This window comes from Euprymna scolopes, chromosome 10 (genome assembly GCF_053919585.1).
Source record: "Euprymna scolopes isolate OS-2025 chromosome 10, ASM5391958v1, whole genome shotgun sequence".
Taxonomy (NCBI): domain Eukaryota; kingdom Metazoa; phylum Mollusca; class Cephalopoda; order Sepiida; family Sepiolidae; genus Euprymna; species Euprymna scolopes.
The window spans coordinates 943,051-965,476 of NC_136491.1; the positions used below are offsets into that span (position 1 = coordinate 943,051).

The 22,426-nt window shown below is 32.9% G+C and overlaps 1 protein-coding gene across 19 annotated transcripts in view; it reads left to right on the forward strand.

Moving 5' to 3' along the window:
- The window catches only part of LOC145285776 (ralBP1-associated Eps domain-containing protein 1-like), a 309,459-nt gene that overhangs the window by 203,471 nt on the left and 83,562 nt on the right, over positions 1 to 22,426 (forward strand). For 16 of the 19 annotated variants that reach the window (XM_080134142.1, XM_080134129.1, XM_080134137.1 and 13 more), the window contains exons 5-9: positions 1,186 to 1,372; positions 13,247 to 13,694; positions 17,762 to 17,947; positions 18,802 to 18,865; positions 20,707 to 20,858. In XM_080134142.1, the coding sequence (XP_079990268.1) occupies positions 1,186 to 1,372; positions 13,247 to 13,694; positions 17,762 to 17,947; positions 18,802 to 18,865; positions 20,707 to 20,858 (1,037 nt within the window). The remainder of the gene's footprint in view (positions 1 to 1,185; positions 1,373 to 13,246; positions 13,695 to 17,761; positions 17,948 to 18,801; positions 18,866 to 20,706; positions 20,859 to 22,426) is intronic. The other 3 variants (XM_080134138.1, XM_080134126.1, XM_080134128.1) reach the window with 1 other exon arrangement.

Genomic DNA, 22,426 nt, shown 5'->3' on the forward strand with positions numbered 1-22,426 from the left:
ATGGCATAATAGTTTAAAGTGCTAAATAATAATCCGTTCTAAATGACGGTTTTCTTGAGGTTGAAGGTTCAATTTTCAGTACAGGTAGTATTAGGGATACAATTATGAATTAAGATTTCAGTGCTTGATAAGGTACAGTCGACAGGTCAATTTTTAAAAATATGGTATTTTAGCTAAAAAACAGTTTTACGGACTAAATTGTCATGCTGAAAATAGTAATATATCTAAAAATTACGAAAAATCACCAAGTAGAAATTTATAGGTAAAAGTAATTTTTACGGAAAATTTGGTAAAATCACATTTTTCTTTATTGTTATAAGTAGACAATAGGAGGCTAAACACAGGGGACATAACTCCAAAAGGAATATTTTAAATTACTTGTTCATGGCTGCAATATTTGTTGTCTATAGTGATTTTTTTTTTTTTTTTTTAATACTAAAAACACAATAGCAGTTGTTCTTATTCAATGAATTTTTATAATTTTTGGATAGATTACTATTTTCGACATGACAGTTAAGTATGTAATATTGTTTTTACTTAAAACGAAAAATTTCCATCACAAGTTTGTTCTGGTATTATTTAATGAAATTTATTTGCCGGTGTGATAAAAATGCTGAAAATATACTACCTTGAGCAGGAACTGAACTCTGTTTTCAAACTTTTAGATTTTTAGTTTTATCTGCATTTAATCACCTGTTACATTATGTCTGGTAGTGATCAGATGGACAGAAAGACACATCTACAGATCACTTCATTGTGGTTTTGATTTTATTGATAAAATAATGAAGAAATGTTACAGCTAATAAAATGTATGCATGATGAGGAAATATTAATGCTAAAAATAAAGTCTTCATAATAAAGAAATATTAATGTTGAAAAATAATGGATTCATGAAGAAATATTAATGTTGAAAATGTATTCATAATAAAAAAAATATTGATGTTGAAATATGTCTTCATAATGAAGAAATATTAATGTTTAAAAATAATGTACTAATTTCTAATATAAATTTTAGTCATTTTAATCTGATATATTATTGCAATTTTTTTTTTTTGCTGTTTTTTATAAGTTCTAGTTACTAAATTCAATAATATTACATTGTGTTTTATACAATTGAAGATTTAGTCAGAAAACTGTAAGTCTCTTTTAATAACTATGTTCTCTTTATCTCTTTTGTACATGCAGTGTGTGTCCAGTGACTAACAACAGCAATGCCACTCCAACGATATGTCGCACGGCAGCTCCCCCTGCGTTGTCACAACCAACTGGACAGCTACCACCACCTCCAGCCACCAAAAAGTCCCACACACGCAACTTGTCAGGCCAGTACAGAAGTTTGCAATCTGATAATCCACCACAGTATTCACAACAGGTATATTTACTTTTCTTTTTATTTGTTTTTCAGAGTTTTTATTTTCTTTTTTAATTAATTTTTTTTTTTTTTTATAGTTTAATGTTTAGTTTGAAGAGCGTGTTTATACCAAGTAGGAAGTAGGTGACCCCCTCATCATCTGTGTGTGTCATTCTGTGAACTTGTCAACAATCTTGTGTTTCACAGTTTCTGTTTTGTTGATTTCCATGTATTTTTTTTTTCTTTTTTTTTTTTGTTTATCACTTTTTGTTGCTTCCTTGGACTGAATTTTTAACATTCATAACATCTATACTTTTGCAACAATTAAGAGTTTTCTTATTTCATGTTTATTCATCATACTATTTAACTATTTCTACCATGATCATTCTAAACTTGTAAGCAGTGTCATTTTTATTTGTATTTACAATATATTTACTAAAATTGTCTATGTTGATATACTGTAAAAAGTTTGATGGAAATATTTTTTTGCATTAAAACTAAAATTAAATAAATTCTATTTTTGAATTTAATTTATTACAGTTTTTTTATTTAAAATATTGTCGTTTAACTTTTATGGTGTGTTATGTGAATATATCATAAAACAAACAAAAGTATATTTAAAAAAAAAAATAAAGGGAATTTAAAAATGGTTTACCCCTAAAAATATATTCTCTAAAATTTTCATCTTAAAAATTTTTTTTTTAAATATGGTAGGTTGGATTTACAACCAAAATACTTGACTTCTTTCTTTCTTTCCTAATAGATTTTTTATTCTATTTTGAAGTTGGATCAGAAAAAATTTTTTTTGAAAAATACAAAAAAATCTCCCCGTCGGCCAACAAGCCTGGGCCGTCCCCTGAAGGTCAGTACTAACCTCTAGCTGCTGCGGCATGCATGGGAATCCTTGGCATTGCACACAACAACACTAAAGTTGGTCCTCCACCTCCCACCAATCTGTATTGGTTCGAATTTGCACCATTTTAGAAATACAAGTGAGACACTTCTGTATTGACATACACTTTCCATGACTTATGGAGATTCTCTTTCCCTCCATTTTCCCTTTCTCCTCCTTTTTCTCCCACTCTTTCGATGTTTCAGTTTTGTATGTTTGTAAATCATGTTCAAGTAATCTTCTTTCGTCTTAGTAGTGTTGATGCATAATCATCAATCAGTTCATTTTCACATAATTTATCAGACAATTTAATTTCTTTTAAGAATCTGTGAATTAGCTTAGAATGAAACTATTCCAAACTTCAAAATCAAATTCACAACAAAAGAGCAAGTCAAATATAATTGATTCTGAATCTCTTCATCCTATGTGCCCATTTGGTGAGAGTACACTCTCTGAGAATTTGCTCAGTTGTTTGTCAACACAACACGCACATCTGTGATAGTCTATTTATCATGGTTTAAAACTTTTATAATCTAGAAGCCCTCAAATAATTAAGTCAGAGGTCAAAACCAAGTGGGTAAGATTTACCGGGTCACTGGTATGGGATGTTGCTACTTTGTATTTTATATACAAACATGCTGCAGTCATCTTTTGTGATGCTGTAATAAGTATATGTTTATTGTGGCTGGCTTAAAATGCTGAGCAGATTTGGTGAACCAGATAATCGACTAGTTTTCTTTTACTAAATACATCTTTGTCTTATTAAAACGAATCTTAACAAGGTTGAGAGAGGCTCTATCTGAAAATGATGGGAAGATATGAGTGCATTGTTCTATTTAAGTATTAGAATCATAATTCACAATTTATCTTTCAAAAAGGTAAAATTTTGCGATTGAGGTTGAATATCAAGGTTGCAACAATTTTTATTCATAAAAGGGAAGAAGTAACTGAAATTTAAAAACTCGTCTAACATCAGGCAGAATCTCCAAAGACGGAACTTTGCAAGGGTTTCTCACCTGTGGAACACATTACCATGAAATTGCTTCCCTGCAGATTACTGCAGTTGTTTTCAAATCCAATATCAAATAGATTCCAAAGCTAGTTCATATCATTGATTGCTTCTTATCTTTGGCTCACAATCTTTCCATCTCATTGACCCTTATTCTTAAATCGCTCTTGGTCTTGATAAGTGGTAGCTCAACAATAAAAAAAAAAAAAAAAAAAAAAAAAGGGAAGACCCTAATCCAGAACAAGAAAAGACAATTGAACGCATTAATGTTTTTAATAATTTGTCAATTTTTTTTTTTTTTTATTCACCCCAAACAAGTCACATTCCCACCAATATATAAGGAGCTACTGTGAATTAGAGGCCATATTTATAAAGGAGCTTCCTAAGTGAGGAGTTGTGCAACAAGATATTTGTTCATGTTATATTTAAATTTTTGCATATTAGTACAATCAGAGAAGCAGGGAAGGTATTCCACAGGCTAGCAATTTGAAGAAAGAAGCTTAATAGCTTAGAGGAGAAGGCCTTCCAACGCCTAGGGATTTCTACATTGAAGGAGTGTGATTTTGTTGACTGTCGGGTTTGTCAGTGTGGCAAATTAATTGGAGTACATTCTATTAAAGTACTTGTAAAACAAGCACAGGGCTAATGTAACACTACTAGGGCTCTACGGACAAATTTATCTTTAGTTAACCTTTGACAACTAAATATTTCTGTTTACTAGCCAAATAGAAAAGTTACTAGCCAAACCCACATGACTTTTAGAATGTGACATTTTTGTTCTGCGACGAGTATGTACATCATAAAAATTTTCCTGTGCGTGTTTTTTTTTTTAATAAGTGTACTTCTAAATATACAAATTTTATGTTGATACTTGAAGATATAAACATTCTAATTTGTTCAGATATTTTTTAAACAGCCTTCATTGAAAAACAACTTTTTTATATAAAATGAACAAAGTTGAAAGATATTTTTCACTCAGTAGTGAGCCCAGGAAGATTGTTAGTGAAAGAAATACAATCGCCAAAACATAAGCATTTCATTATTTCTAGTTGCCACTTTGAAAAATCACTCGCAAATGCGACTGTTTCACTCGCAATGTAGAGCCCTGCACTATGTTCGACCTAGGTTGTTGAGTGCTGGAGAGGTAGGAAAATAACGAAGGATAAATGGCAAAAGAAAAAGAACTAGATTTAGCGAGTAATAAAAAAAAACAAAAAAACTTGTGGATAGAAATTTGTTTTTAACGCAAAGAGAAATAAGGGTAGGTTTAAATTAGGGTGTGATGATAGACAATGAACTTAGGATTGGACAATAGGAATGGCACTTGACGTTGGGGGGGGGGTCAGTCAGATGCTTAATCAGTTGAGGCCTGAACTCCGAAGTGGGCAGTTGGAGTTTGAACGCCACTGAAAACAAATCTAAATAAATGAATTAAAGATCAAAAGCCATAAACGAATTAATCAACTAACCAACGAAGACGGCCTTGACAATAGATATAAATGTGGACCTCAGCATGTAGAGGGCAGTTTCACACACACCCAGATTCCAACCGATATGTATGTAAAGTATCGTCTGTTTTTCTTGTGTTTGTTTTATTTTATTTTTGTACTTGTGGATCCACGTGCGTCCCTATCTACTGTCACCAGTGAACAAGATGATGATATGGCCATAAGAAGATGAACGAAAAATCCATGGCACACACAATGTCTGGGGTTGGTGGCCTGTCGATGGGAGCCATGTGGGGTCACAATAGAACATTGCAGCAATGAGGCTGGAGCTTAGTAGCTAGTGTGGGATCTATTAAATTAGCGACTCTTTTTTTGGACCCAAGAAGAAGCAGTCTAGTTGTTGAGACAGCAACCCAGATGTGACAACAATACTCCATGCATGAGTGAATGGTGATTTTGTAGAGATATAAGATGTTGGCAGGTATGAGAAGTTTTCTAGCTTGATAGAGAGAGCCCAACTTTTCAATGTCTTCTATAATGGATAGTAATTTGATTTTAAATAAACATGCCCATTAAAGCCTTATTTGGGGGGAAAAAGAGGAAGAATAAAAAAAAGAATGCATCAGAATACATTTTTTTTTTTTTTTTTTTTTTTTTTTTTTTCAAGAAAAATCTAACAAATTCTTGGAAATGCGTCCATAAACTCATTTTACAAATATCTAACCTTTACACATCATCACTATAAACCACCACTTATTGACTCTACGTGCATTCAAGTAGTCAACTAAAATCACATGAAATAATCCGAATGTAGAATCTTCTTCTCCCACCACAGACACATTTAGTCACATATTTTTGATAATTCTTTTTAAGCACGAAATTCATTGATTGGTCAAATGCAAACCACATATATTTAAAAAGTAATTTTTATAAAATGTCATTTTTGTTTTTGTTGTCTTTTAAAATTGAAATTAAATAATCGTTCGATTTATATATGCCTTTTATAATTCGCCACAATCTTTTTTTGTGATCATTGTTAATTTGTGTCCATGATATTTTTCTTTTCACTCAAATTCTTTACATCTCATAAGTCAAAATGTCAAGTCTTTGTTATTTATGCACGACTGCAACAGATTCAAGTGCAATCTTTTGTAACAAAGTTTTTTTAAGACAAGAAAACAAAAACAACTGAAGTGTTATGCAGAACAACAGTACACATTTCTTTTTTTTGTTTGTTCGCTGTGGAAATCAGATTCTCATCTCTAAATTTCTTTGCTATTTCCTTTGTACTTGACATGTCTCTGTTATTATTTTCACATTGTATTTAGAAGAAACATTTTATGGTAAGCAATTAACCTTTCTCTAATGAAATCTAATCAGAAGATAATTGATTATCTAAAACTATCACATGAGAAAGTTAATTTGTATGATGTCTTAGTATGTAAGTACAAAAGTCAAAGGTTTTGCAGTATTTTGTGATGATTATATCATCGCTTAAACTATTTAAGCAACCAGTAGTTGATAATATTATAGTAGCCACTGTACAAACATGTCCATTGCTTTATAATAGAAGAGTTAAAGAGCTATCCATTTTTAAGTATTTATGCCAAATAATTAACAAATGCAAAATCATATATATATATATATATATATATATATATATATATATATATATATATACCAAACACAAGAAAATATATATTTTTTTTTTTTTACCAACCTGCATTTTTTTTAAGTTCTAGAACTTTTTAAATTTTTTTATTTCAGTATGAGATTCAGGTTTTCAGGTTCATTCAAAATCTAATATGGCTAACTCGTGTTGTTAATGTTTCATTTCTTAGAAAAATAGATTATAAAAACATGACTTATCCTACCACAAACCGACTCGCACCTCACTCTGACTTAGGTTTAGTGGTAAGGTATGTCTTTTTTTTCCTTTATTTTTCTTACTATCGTAAGCTTGGGATTAGCAACCATTTTCAAATACAATTGATTGTAATTTTTTATTTACTCATATTTGGCCAAGTCGAATACATAATAACTCTTACAATCAACTTCAACATTTTCAAATTATATTATAACTGGGGGGGGGGTACCCGGCGTTGGCCGGATGTTTGTACGTGTGTACGTAGGAGGGGGGGGCTGTTTTAATATTATAAAAAAACACAATGTTATAAAAAAATTGGAAAAACCAAAACAAAGCAAAACCGCTTTTATATTTATAGATATAATTTATAGATGACCCCCCCTGGTTTAGCTAATATATGACGCATAAAATTAAAAGGAATAAAAACAAAACGAACGTGAAAGAATACCAAAGGAAAAAAAGGAAAACAAAAAAGAAAAACCCCAAAAAGTTACTGCGTAAAATGCAAATATGTTTATTTAAATCTAATTTTTTTTTTTTTAATGGAAAAACAAAATTCAAAAAAATGAAACTTACCATGTATAATGAAAATATGTTTATTAGATTTTATTTATTTATTTTTCTTTTTTCTTTGTTTCAATGAAAAAGAAAAAAAAATGAATAAATAAAACCAGAAAAATGACCGTGGTTTTTATTTTTTTAATGTTGGTTTGTTTTGGTTTCTTTTTTTGTATTGTTTTCTTTGTTGTCGCTGTTAACCAATTTGAATGTCGTCTGATTCCAATATCGATAGCGTAGTAGTAATTGTGCTTATAAAACTCTCAGAAATGCAATGTATAGAAATAATAAGTAACTAATCCAAAAATAGGAAGTCCGCTCCCCCCCCCAGTATCACATATGAAATCAGTGCAAACATAATAGAAGTATAAAGACAGTAAATGAAATATTAAAGCGACTAATTGGTGCAAGATTTGAAGAACGCTGGTGACTGACTGTTAAAGTTTCTTGTAAAAACTGGAATCCAATGTTAGTTCGTTTTGTTCAAGTAATCCATCGAATCGCAACACCCACCCCACTACAAAAAGAGAAAAATACAAAGGAAGGGAAAAAAAAAAGAAATTTATAAAATGGCACAAGTAACCCACAGAATAACTGGAATGTAAAGTCGCGTTTCACCTGACGGAAAAATGCCAATCCATATTTTTTAAGCAACTAAGAACTCAAACCGGTGTTCCTCATATATTCCCCTGTGGACGTATCTGCAGCGGTGTTAATTGGCCGCGGGTGGAATATGAATCGAATAGAGAGAAAAGATTTTACAACTTCCATTGATTCTAACCGATTGTGGCAGTGAACTCTCACCGGAAAAAATATAAAAATGTACGAATATCAAGGAACTGTGAGGGTAATAAGCCTATAGCACACCTAGATCCTGTGCTGAAGTGTGGGGACATTACATTTGAATGTAATTTAAAAAAAAAATTTTTTTTATTACATTTTCACCCCAAACAAGGCAGATTGTCATTTTGGTGTAGGGGGCTACTATCAGGGGAAACAACTACTGGGGTACTATGTAGGGATTTGGGCAGCAAGATGTTGGTTCACGTTGCACTTGAACTTCTGCACGTCAGTACAGTTGGGGAAGCAGGAACCTGAAATGGAATTCCAAAGTCTAGCTGTTCTGGGGAAGAAACTACTGGAGTAGAAAGATCTTTTACATCTAGGGATCTCTACAGCGTGGGGGTGGGATTTTGCAGCCTATTGGGTCTGTCGAGGGTGTTCACGTCGTAGGAGCACAAGTGCTTGCAGTTCATTAGAGCATTCACCATTAAAATACTTGTAGAACAGGCAGAGGGATGCAACGTTTCGTCGATGGGACAGAGGCTGAAACTTAGATGCCAGTTCAGGGCCTATCAGATTTGCGACTCTTTTTTGAACCTTGTCAAGGAGCGAGAGACTAGTAGCCGATGCACCAGCCCAAATATGACAGCAATACTCCATAAATGGACGAATGGTTGCCTTACAGGATACTTTCGGGTGTTAGTAGTTTTCTAGCATGGTAGAGAGTCCACCTTCCTTGCAGCGGCTCTGGCAATGTTTTCAATATAATTGTTCCAACTCATGTTTCCTGTGAACGTTAGGCCAAGGAGTTTGAAAGATGTACTCTCAGACAGGGAGTCACTGGCCTTTGCTATAGTTGGTAGAGAAGGTTTCTTGTAATTATTGAATGAAACTAGTTTAGTCTTTGCGGATTGAACGTGACCATCCATTTTTGTCCCCATTCCACTACAGATTAGAGGTCATCCTCTAGTGTTTCTGCCATTTCTTTAGATATGTGTTCATTTGTTTTCCTGTCGTGCCTGCTATAGAGTGTGGTGTCATCAGCATATATACCCATCTCAGAGGCAATTTTGTTGGGGAGGTCATTTATAAATATCAGGAACAGTAGAGGTCCAAGGATAGACCCCTGGAGCACTCCCGCATTTATATCATATTGTTTAGATGTACGACCATCGAGGACAACCTGGATTTTTCTCTTATCTAAGAAGGATTTAATTATGTTAAGTATTCTACCAGTGATACCGTATGATCTAATTTTCCTGGAGAGACCCTCATGCCATACCCTGTCAAAAGCCTTAGATATATCAAGATCTACCACTCTGCCCTCCCCCGCTTTGTCCAGTGAATGGTATATACGTTCAAAGATTACAGTTAGGATGTCTGCTGTGGAACGGGCTCGTCTAAATCCATATTGTTTGTCAGTCAGAAGTTTAGCATCTGTAAGGTGATGAACTAGAGCATGGTTAATTAAGGTCTCAAATATTTTGACAAAAAGTGGGAGGAGGCTAATGGGGGGGCGATAATTTAATGGGTCAGTTCTTTCGTTAGAATTCTGAATCATGTCATGATTTTTAATCCTATTAAGGTCAAACTCACACGGGGGGAAAAAATGAGTTCATTTTATTTATATAGAGATTAAAGTTAGGTTGTGATCAAAAGTCCATTTAACTGTATGCTTGAAACAATCAGATAGATTTATCAGTCAGATTTGTAAATGAAAAAGTAGCCAACATTGAAAAGTAACAGATAATATTTTTTATTTGGCTGTGCTCCAAAAAAATTAAAAACAGCTAAGATACAATCTTTGAGAAGGAGGAGGAGGAGGTGGCAAGCAACTTTTTAGATTTAGCATGCTCTTGTTCCATTAGCCTTGGCTGGATAGAGGTCTTAAGTAATTTGCAATTGTATTGTTTGGTCACCCACAATGAGGATTGAACCCGCAATGTTCAGACGAATATCACTTTTTACAATTGATTTTTCTAAGAACTCTAACCACTGCATCACAGGACCTGTTGCGGACCAGGATATAAATACCCTAACTCACTACAAGAAAAAATAATGAAACTAATTGAATGAAGGAAACAAAGAACTCAGATGCTGGAATAAAATGAACATGTCGTTTATTTTCTGTTGAGAAATGAAAGTCTTGGGTGTACATGTGTTCATTCGGCCGTTGACGACTATGCACGTGGAAGGAAAGGGGAATGCAATGGAGAAACGCTAAGTGACAAGCCGGCCTGTAGAAAGAGAGGGTTAAGCTCAGTAGAGAGTCGCGCACATGTCTGTGTTGATGGACCAAAGCCGAAGGGGAGATAGTGAGAAAGTCAATCCAGGTTATGGAGATAGAAAGCGTATAAAGTGTACGTACTGTTTGTTAGCTTTTTGCCCCACATAGTAGCAAGTGGCGTGAGGTGCGCGTGCATGCTGAAAAGGCATGCTGTCTGTCCATAGACCGTCCAGCTAGGAGGCTGGTCTGAAAAGGCTGAAAACAGCTTGTCTCTTGCTTTTATAGTCGTTTCCAGTGGTCTTTTGCGCATGTGTGGATTTCCTTAGAAAGGGGAAGTGACGTCGCCCATGTGTGCGCACGTGTGCGTGTATATGTGCATATATGTGAGTACATGTGTGTACGTTAGCGTGTGTGTGTATACACGTGAATGTGAGTGTATGTACGCGAACGTGAATATATGTACATGTGTGGACGTGCGCACGTATGTTTGTGTGCGTGTATGTATATGACAAGTAATATAGCTTGAGATGTGAACTCATGTTTTTGTGTGAGACTAGAAAAGGCTCGCGCAGACCTATGAATTAAATATGTGATAAACAATAGATAATATATACAAGTAATAAGTAAAAATACTAATTAATATATATATATATATATAGAGAGAGAGAGATACGTTAATATACAATAATAATTAGTAATAAATAGTGATATTGGTCCCCCGATTTATCAGAGAGGGATCTATGTTTTCAGTAGTATCCGTATGTGCGTCCGTTAGTCCGGATGATTGCCAGATAACAGTCCATTAGTTTTTCCTGAAATTTTACCACAAATTGTATTTCATTAAATAGATGTATACAGTAAAAAAATTTTCTTTTGCAAAAATTCCCGTTGCATTAGATTTTCCTGAAACTTGGCCAAAATGTGGAGCCCATTATTCTTAATATAAATCCAGTATGAGTGACCCTGGTAAAACTCTGGATCGCATCCCCGGGGACTTTTAGTGCTAAAAACGTCCCTTTTTGTGGCTCTTTTTTCATATATCTCAACAAAAACTTTATATATCTGACTATATAGTGTTTTTTTTTTTTTTTTTACAGTGGTCAACTCAAATATACATGTGTTAAGGCCTGAAACTGCACCATTATCCATTTACATTGGGATTTGGCAGCCTTGAGGGGCTCAAAAGAGGCAAAAATGACACTTTTTACCCCATAGCATTTGATCGATCCATTAGATTTTCCTAAAACTTGGCCAAAATGTAGAGGCCATTGTTCTTAATTTAAATTCAGTATGGGTGACCCTGGCAAAATTCTGGTTCGCATCCCTCTGGGACTTTTAGGGCTAAAAAACATACTTTTTTTGAGCTTTTTTTCATATTACTCAACAACTGGACATATGTCTATATGGTGGTTTTCCATGGTACTGAATTCAAATATACATGTCTTAAGGCATGAAACTGCACTGTTTGTACATTTTCACTAGGATCCAGCATTCCCAGGAGCTCAAAAGGGGTCAATATATTTGATGTATCTTCTAAAATATACACTTAAAATAGTCTTACAAAATTTGTAGTCTTACAATTTTCAGAATTCATTTGGCTGATTTGTCTTGTACTACCACTTTGGGTCAGAGAGGATTTAGGAATAGTGGTACAAAGCTGCATCCAGTGGTGAGGTCCCTATTTGGGAGCTTGAGGGAGTGCTGAGCCACCCCTTACGTATTACTATTCCCAAATCATCTCTGAGCCAAAATGCTGGTATTAATCAGGGTCACATCTATGGATTAAATAGAAACTAGTGTCTTCTCACTAGTTCTTTATAAAAAAAAATAGATGTACCTAGAGTTGCTCAGTATTAAACATAACATTAAATTCCTTTAAAACTAAATAAATAAAAACACGGAAAAACACTGAGACTTGTGCTTGTGAGTATTGTTTTTTTTTTTTTTTTTTAACAGTTCACTTCTTGTAAGTAAAAACAAAATACTCAAACTGAGATCAAAACCAAAATCTAAAGATAGTGAGTCAAGTGCAATAACCATTAGACCAGCTTGCCACAATCTTTAAAAAGTGTTTTCAAATCTTGTGAAACAGTCGACAAACATAAAAATCTGATGACCACCCAGTATCAATTTTTCAATTTTGACCCTCTTAGCAATCCTTTTTTCTGGAAAAAACCAATTAAAAGTTTTCCACGAGTCTGAATACTCTATCTACCAAATTTCAAGTTTATGAATCAAAAATTTGCTTAGTATATAGGTTGAGAAGTGTTCTCATACACATTTGTACTTTTATGGATATATAGATATACACAATATATTTACAGTTTTTGCATAAAATGTCCCATGACGGTTTCCATGCCATAAAGCTCAACAATTAACCAATTTAGACAGTGTTTGAATGAAAATAAGTTTAGTCAGTGGAGTTTTCACTAACAGTTAAACTTATTCTGATTTCATGCCGTAACACTTGAATCTTTCTAAATATTTGGAAAATTATTTTCTGTTTAATTTTTACACTTGTAAGATATATTGAATTCTTTGGGTGTTTTAGCTTATTTATTTAGCTTTAGCTTATTTTTATTTTTAAAATTTACTTTCATCCCTCTTTTTGTCTTCATCCTGAAGAACATGCTGTATCAATTATTATTGGATGCTCAAAAGTCTTTTCTTTTTTCTTTGTATGACCATTACAGCTAACCATGTTTACAGAATTGAGCATTTTCTGCAACAGCATATTATCACGTTGATATATCAATTGACTTAATGTTTTTAGCACTATATAACTTTAGTGGAGCAATTTCATTTCAATTATTATTGATATTAAGTCAATTGTGTATTCAATATTTCTAACATGTTTGAAGAGGAATAGAAATCTCTTGACTGGCTCAACCAATCAATTATCACTTTTTGTACATTGGAACACATGCTTGGGGTTAACCTTGCATATCAAACTGCAAACATATTCCAAGTGACCTAATCTTTAACGAATATATGAATTGAGTGAAATAATTCACTAAAATGATAACCCAACTTGTTTTTCAGCTATTTACCATACTTTCGTGTGTGTGTGTATCCCAATTATTGTATCCACTTTTGTTTTTGTCATTTCAGAGTCGGGATGAATCTCCTCATGACAGCAAGTCCCCACCATTTTCTCCAAAGCAATCTCCTCCAACATCTCCGAACAGAATGAAGCTGGGAAATATTGGCAAACAGCAAACGGCTCCAGCTTCTGTCAATACAAGCCTGATCAGCAATTCTTCTAATGATCGTACAGCAACAAACATTAATGCAGCTGCTTCAGTTGGACAGGTTACACCTGTCGTACCAGCAGGCTATCCAACATTGCCTTCCCAACCCACGGCTTCCGCCACCACTACCCCTGGGGGCAGTGCAGCTGGTGCCATTGTCACTGGGGTTTCAGTGGTTCCTGGAAGCGGTGTGGCAGGCCCAGTACCAGGTTTGATCCAACCACCGGTTCCCTTATCTGCATCTACATACTCTAACTCAGTGCATGATGTTGCAGGTTGGGCATCGTTTGAGGATGAAGAAAGCAAAGGTAAGGGCTTATTCCAAATAAGGATAGAAGATTCTACACTCTCTCTCAGTGTAGGATTGTTACATAGGCTTCGAGCTTCAGGATCCTTGTGTTCACTTCTTGGTATTATTCAAAAGTTATTTTGCATCTCTCATGAAGGGTCTGCTATAAGTAATTTTATCATTTTTTTTTCAGCATCATAAATATAACATGAAAGAAATATGCCTTGTTTGGGGTGAAAATGAAATTTTTAAAAAAAATTGTTTTTCCGTCAAAGAAACTGAAAACAATTCTTACAAAAATTATATATATTTATAGTTGTTACAAAAATTATATATATTTATAGTTGTTACAAAAATTATATATATTTATAGTCGTTACAAAAATTATATGTATTTATAGTTGTTACCAAAATTATAGGTGCTTATAGTAGTAATACACACGGATGAAAAAAACGCTTTGGATAATCACAGATTTCAAGGTAGTTCTCCTAAAATAGCCATATTTTTCAAGCCAAAGCACTTCAAGTCTTCAAATTACTACTGTTTTGTTTGGAAATGAATATACTTTCAATTGAATTAATAAACATGAATGTACATTATATATTTTAAGAGTTTTAAGCAAATAAAGTGATAAAAATGTGAACGTCATAAAAAGGCGTTTTCGGTAAGGTTTTGTAATGATCCTCCCTGTTTTCTAAAGGCCCGTACCATGATTGTATGAAGAATTTCTTCATGAAATTTGGGAACCAATCAGAAGAGGTATTAATTTTAATACTTTCAAGTGTCCGAAATATTTTTGATCATTTCTTTTTTTGTCATGTTAAAAATAAGACTTTAATATGACGAGTATCAAACATTTTGAAAAAAAAAATTCATCGGACACCCACTAGTAAGTAAATCATTCTTTTTTACTATCTTTATCAATTAAAAGTATTATTCTATGTTGAGTAGGACCGCGGTAATTGATAATAATTTAAAAGGACCTACCCAAAGAAAAAATGTTTCTATTTCTTGAGTTTGGTCAAATTAAGTTAGTATTAGTAGCAGCAGCAGCTGTAGTATTAGTCATAGCACAGTATAAACAACATGCGTTCTTTAATTTTTATTCACGAACGAATTAAGAAAAACATGAAAATATGAATATAAATGTTCTGATATGTTTAGAGCTAATTTGTTATCAGAATAACATTAGTTTAGAACTATTGAAAAATTTCCCCTACTCTATATCTGTGCCTAAATCAAAATGCGGATTCCATGAACAAAGCTTCTTTCTTAGAACTGCACGCCTGTGGAACTCTGTTCCGTCTGCCTGCTTCCCACCGGACTACAACTTGGATGTCTTCAAGTCCAATGTTAACAAATTCCTAATAAACCGCCCCCTTAAGTAAACACTTCATCAAATCTCCACACTAACGTAATGTACTTGCAATAACCCTTATCCCTGAGTGGCTTCCGGGCCTTGATAAGTGGTGATCACTGTGTAAAAAAAAAAAAAAAAAACTATTCGGTTTTCAGAATGTATAATAACGACAAAATAAACTTTTGTAGATATATAGCTTGCATGCACTTTTATTCATGTCATTAGTTTTGAACAGCGAATTAAAACAATGTTTTACTGCGAACAGTCACAAATGTTTTTTCAAAATCAAAAAATGTATGAAAAATCTCGTTTGTATTACTATACACATAGATTTGAAAAAGTTGTCAAAAAACAAATATATAACAAATAAATGTTATCAAAGGCAAGATAAGTTACTTTTCTACCTAACTGGATATGTTTTTAGTGTTTATATTTAATAATATAATATTTATAAACATATCCATTTATTTGTTATGTATTTGTTTTTTGATAACTTTTTCAAATCTATGTGTACAGTAATACAAACCCCGTTATTTTTTTCTACTTATTAAGCGAAAGGTATTTTTACCATCTGCTCCAACGTAGTATAAATGGCCTATGGAATAAACCTCGGAAATAGAAATCAGCAAATTTATGGAATTTTCTTTAAAATTTCATAACGCAGTTTCTTATTAAATTAAAACTAAATATAACATTTGCTGACTTATTTACCTGTCAAATACACACACATATATATATATATATATATATATATATATATAACTTTCTAAAACACTCTTTAACCCTAACAATAACACTAAGTTCGAGTGGCAAGCCCCCTCAACAAAATACCTCTGTAAGCCACATACAAGCGTCTAAAACAAACAAACAAAAAATAGATCCTTCCTTAAAGAAAAATGCACATAAAAAATAAATTGGTTAACTGTCCTAAAATGCTAGAATGGCCTGGAAATGGTGAATTATTTTACATTAAATTTTTGTGAAATTAACCGCACCCCCCTCTAATATTGTTTTTGTTGTTTTTTGTTTCTGTCAAGTCTTCAGTATGTTCACACATAATTTTCCTTAGCCCTACAATTAATTCAAAGTCCGAATAGCAACCCTCCCCATATTCTCATTGCATAGAAACCCTCTTACAACCACACATAATCGTCTTAAAAAAAATAAAACAAAAAGCATACAAGATTTATCTCCTATAAAAAAAACTCAGTTAACTGCCCTAAAATGCTAGACTGACCTGTAATGGGGAATTATTTTACATTAAATTCTAAAATAATTTGTTTATCTTTCATTAAAGTTTTCATGGCATTTCTTACATAATTGCCTAAAAAGGTAGAATCACATTTTGGAGGGGTGGTTAGGAGGGGTTAGGTGGGGTTAAACAGAAGGTGTTAATCTACAATAATACCAAAGAAATATTGCAATATATTCATTTTTAAAAGGTCCTATGTTTAGATTCAAGTTTTTTGTACATAAAGCACATTACAATTCAACTTTGAGTTCTCCAACTTCTTTTCTGTTTATGGATACATGGCATTTTTAAGGAATTTTTTTTAAGGAATTGCAGCATATTTATGCACGTTTACTGCAAATTATTTGGAAACCATGAACTTTGGGAGATTTTCAGTCATATATTCTGATTCCTTGTACAAAAATACACTTATATGGTAAATTTCATTGCTTAGTCTTATGTTTTAACAAAGATATGACAGTTTTACAGAAAAAGTAGTGTAAAAAATGTGGCAAAACGCATATGGTCTTAAAGAGGGGAAAATATTCAAACGTGTGAGGCACAAAAATAGTCATAACTTCTTTAATTTTAATCAGATTTTTAAAATTTAAAAAGATTCTTTCTTAGCTCATCAAGCTCTTTCTATGCATACCAATATTGAAATACTTCAAGCTATTTCAATTTTTTCATGTGTATTGCTATTTATAGTTGTTACCAGAATTATAGGTATTTATAGTGGTTACCAGAATTATAGGTATTTATAGTTGTTACCAGAATTATAGGTATTTATAGTGGTTACCAGAATTATAGGTATTTATAGTGGTTACCAGAATTATAGGTATTTATAGTGGTTACCAGAATTATAGGTATTTATAGTTGTTACCAGAATTATAGGTATTTATAGTTGTTACCAGAATTATAGGTATTTATAGTTGTTACCAGAATTATAGGTATTTATAGTGGTTACCAGAATTATAGGTATTTATAGTTGTTACCAGAATTATAGGTATTTATAGTTGTTACCAGAATTATAGGTATTTATAGTTGTTACCAGAATTATAGGTATTTATAGGGGTTACCAGAATTATAGGTATTTATAGGGGTTACCAGAATTATAGGTATTTATAGGGGTTACCAGAATTATAGGTATTTATAGGGGTTACCAGAATTATAGGTATTTATAGGGGTTACCAGAATTATAGGTATTTATAGGGGTTACCAGAATTATAGGTATTTATAGGGGTTACCAGAATTATAGGTATTTATAGTGGTTACCAGAATTATAGGTATTTATAGTGGTTACCAGAATTATAGGTATTTATAGTGGTTACCAGAATTATAGGTATTTATAGTGGTTACCAGAATTATAGGTATTTATGGCTTTTACAAAAAAGTTTCAATTCAAAAAGTTGCATTAAAATGTGATTTACTTATTAAAGCGTAAAAAATATTTCAAATATATTACTGCATTAAATATTTTTCTCTATTTCTACAGGCTTACTTGATACTGCAGCTACCAAATCATCGTGGGAGAATCTGGAAAGTCAATGTGTCGATTCTTCTTCTATCAGTTCTGAAGCAGAAAGTGTAGATGATGTGTGGACAATATCAAAAGAACAACGTGAATATTATGTAAAACAATTTAAAACAATGCAGTCAGAATTAAATGGAGTCATTTTAGGTAATTTTGGTTTTATTATTTTACAGGTTTTATATTCTTAATAAATTATATTATGAAGAAGAAAAAAAAAACGGATTGATATATGATATACCGTCCCTTCCTTTTGGTCATTTCAATTACAGAAAGGACAAAAAATCTTTTAATTACTGTTTTGATTAAACAACATATTTTCAGATAATAATTTTTTTTTTTTTTTTTTTTTAAATTTCAAATCGACTTGTTCAATTTTAAAGTAGAGGTTTCAGTTTATGGGAGTGTACAGAAAATTGTAATTGCTAAAATGACTTGCCTCAGGAACATCCACGTCTGTCTGTATTGTAAATCCAATTACTTAACAATCAAATAAATAAATGGAAATCGTCGGTGATCATGTAAAAGTAATACAAATTCTTGCCGTTCGTATGCAAATTAGATGATCCTGGACTGCATAAAAGCAGGCTGTTTGAAGAATGGGGAGTTCATTTGAAGAAGACGAGTGATGCATACGTACCGGGGTGAGATGTGATGGATTATTCACTTACAAAAGGCCAAAGGAGACAGATAAAACTAGTTGTTCACTGCTGAAGAAAACTTAATGTAAAATAATCCCTCTTGTGTTGTTATTTCTCAAGATTTTCTTAATTTCTGAAAAATGTTCTTTAATTTTTTTTTCAAGAAAACATTACCATATTGAGCAAGTAATATTTTCAACAATTTCTTTTCATCTAAAAATTTGGTCCCTGAGCAATAGTATTCAAAGAATTTTTTTAAAAGAGCGTTGAGGAGTATAATCTTGAATATATTCTATAATTGTGCCATAATGATTTTTATCCAAATTAAAATGTTTTTAAATTTGTTTCATTCTTTATTTGCAGGAAGTATTGCAAAAGAGTTTTTTGAAAAATCCAAATTGCCTGTTCATGAACTTTCAAAAATTTGGTAAGTTTCTTTTGTTTTTAAAATGTAGAGTTGATTTTGATTTATTTGAAATACTTACTAAATTAATAAAAATGCCAAAAATATCAACTATTATTTATTTTAGTTTTTTTATTTCTAACTTTTGCCTTGAGGTTATCTACATTTTCAAATGCATCTACTTGGGTTGTCATGATGCCAGATTAAATTTTTGGTATTTCTACATGAGACCCCCTGAATTTTTCAATTGTGATTTATGAAACAAATCAGAAATGTCCGCAATAATTTATAATTTGAAAGCACGAAATAAAAGTAAAAGGGCAGACAACACTAAAGCATGTAAATGCTAAATTAACTTAAGATTGAGATTTACAATTTCTTTTAACACCCCTCCCTCCTCTAAATAAAATTGGGACGGGGGAGGGGTATCCTTAAAAAAAACAAAAATGATATGAAATTTTTAAAACCACACTTGATATTTGTTATTGATGGTTCTTCCTTTGTGAAAGTAATCGCTGTACAAAATGCTGCGACCAAAACTTTGGCTGTTGCTATATGTCTTTGGTTACTTTAGACTGCATTCACCTGCTACTGCCCATTCAGTTGATTGCTGATTTGGTTCTGGATTTAATTTAATAGCTTCATATTTCATTCATTGTTATATTGTTAAATAAAATCTCCTTTTTCTGTCGTTAAAATAGTTTCAAACAATGCTCTTAATCATTGATGCATTATTTTTGATAGACTGCACAAAAGCAGCACCCACTTTGGACATGGCTTTCTCATTGAGAAACCTTCATGCAAAATGGCAAATACACTACCTTCTGATATTTTCAACTCTTCTATCTCTTGCAACTTAATTTACAATTTATGAAAACAACTTTTATGTTATGTTTTTCTGAACAACTGCCAAATTTTAGTGTTCAACACCATTTGTGTCTGTATGACCTTGTTTAAAGTCTTTCTTAACTGTTGTTTCTGATGAACTAAAATCCAAATAAAACTTATTCAGGAAAAGCAATAGTTTGATCGTATTTTTCCCAGGAGAGAGCAATGCTTTATCAATACACAAAATTCAGACTTTTCAGTAGTTTGCAACAGTAGTTTCACTTAAATAACTGTAATTTGTAAACTGATAATCCAATTGTGCTCAAATTTTGACACATGCTATAAGGTTAGTACTCTATAATAATATTGGATTTTTTTTATTAGTGACACCATCTATGTCAGACTTAGGATTTATTGAGTGATGTGTTAAAACGGATGTTGGGGTTGTAATTAACTCTAATCTGAACTAAATGAAAAAGTTGTTTAATGTTGGTACAACTTAAGTGTTTGGCAATGACTCTGCCATTTCCAATCTATTTCATTAATCACAATCCAAAAAATTCAGTCAATATGGGTCTTTTCTTATAGAAATATCTAGTTTTTATTATTTTGATTATTCAGATGACGTTTCTAGTCTTAAATCTGATTCTCACATGTTGATCGTTGTAACCTCTTAGTTTCTTCAGATACATTTTGTTGAACTCATGAATCTGTATGGAACTTAAAATTGAACAGTTTTTAAGTCAATGAGAGTGAATTGTTCTCATTCCATGAGTCATGAGTACATGGAAGTTTTAAGTAATTCTTAATATTATCTGTACTGAGGATTGACTCATGACTCTCCAGAAGACTTACAAGTGATTATTCCTTAACATTTTTATCCATTGTACCACGGGTTCATTTCATGTGCAGTCGTGATACATTTATCTGCTTTGGCACTTGTAATTGTTTTTAGCATATGATTGTAAATTTTGACAAATTCAAAATTGTTTATTTTTAAATTTAATTTTAATTATTTTTATTTTTATGTGTTTCAGGCAATTGTCAGATCTGAATCGCGATGGCGCATTATCTCTAGATGAATTTTGCATTGCAATGCATTTAGTGGTCCTTCGTCGAAATGAAATTGAACTGCCTGATCACTTACCTGTATCATTAATGCCCTATTCCACTTTGACCAACGGTAAAAGTTAGCAACATTTATTCTCTCTTGTTGGTGTTTGTTCTTTTGTTTCCACCTCAAGCCATTGAGTTCTTTCTATCTACTTCATAAGCTCGACTCATTTCAGACACATTAGGAATACGTTCTCGACAATCAGTCCAACTGATTTTGTTGCTGTCTAGCTGAGATATGTTCAGTTCAGTCCCTAGAGGGCCAGACTTTAGCTTCTCTTTGAAGAAAAGTTAATTTATTGCTATTCACCATTTTTTTTCTTCACCCAAAACAAAGTAACGTAAGGAGTTACTATTTGGAATCAGCGAGATGTCTGTTCACATTATATTCAAGCTTCTGCATGTCAGTACAGTCAGGGAAGCAGGGGCCCGGGAGAGAATTCCAAACTCTAGCAGTTCAAGGGAAGGAACTATTTAAGTAGAAGGCTTTCAGCATCTTGGGATTTCTACAGTGTATAGGTGGGATTTTGCTGCTTGTCGAGCTAATCTGGGATACGTTTACTCGCAGAATCTCTGTGATCGCACCTTTGTGCCTGGCTAATCGGCAAAGGAGTATGAAAGCCAGGTGATAGGCAGAGCTTACCCACTCCTTAAACAGTTTAGGTTTGCAAACTGATAATTTGATTACCAGCTCTAGGAAGGTTGTTGACCAGGACTAAGGAGACCTCCCTCCTTCATTTGTTTGGTGTTAAACATACGAGGTCAGTGACACAGGTTTAACATCAGTTTTTTTTTTCCCCCGTAGCTGGATAACCTGACATGGTCTGCAGGTCCATTAACATGGAGAGAAGTAGCCTGTGTTTTAACAGGTATTTCTACATTCCTGCATGGGTAGTTGAGATTGAGTTAGTACTAAAGATAATAAGTAGCTACTATTAAGTTACACTCCTCCACAAAAACAAAAATTAAGGTAAAATTGGAAGATACGGTTCCCCTCTCGTTTTAAGTGGTAAAGAGGATGGAAGGTAAGTGTAAAGTATAGGGTATACGTTTTAGGTTAGTATCTATTAGATTTAAAGGAGGAATAAAATATGGTTAATGGATTCATAAATACATTAGTAGAATAAGAATAATAGTATAAAGAGGTAAAGTATGACGCAAAATTAAAATTAGGATTTTAGTTTTCATGCTAAACAAACATTCTACCGCTCCAGAAGATATCTCACTACTGATGCAATTCTCTATCTGTATAAAAGCCAAGTATGTCCAAGGATGGAGTACTGCTGCCACATCTGGGCAGGAGCTGCTAAAAACAGCCTGTCCTGCCTTGACAGAGTACAAAATAGACTTCATAGCTTAGTGGGGGATGCCCTTTCCTCTTCCCTGCAGCCTCTCTCCCACAGGAGACGTTGCAAGCCTATCTTTGTTTTATTGTTATTACCATGGCAAGTGCTCATCTGAGCGCCAATCTCTCGTCCCCCTCACCAATCTTTCACAAGAAACCTGGCTGAAACTACTGTCAATAATTTTCCCCACTCTTTATCTGTGCCTAAATCAAAACGTAGATTCCATGAGCAGAGCTTCTTTCTCAGAAGTGCACGACTGTGGAACTCTCTTCTGCTTGCCTGTTTCCCACCTGACTAC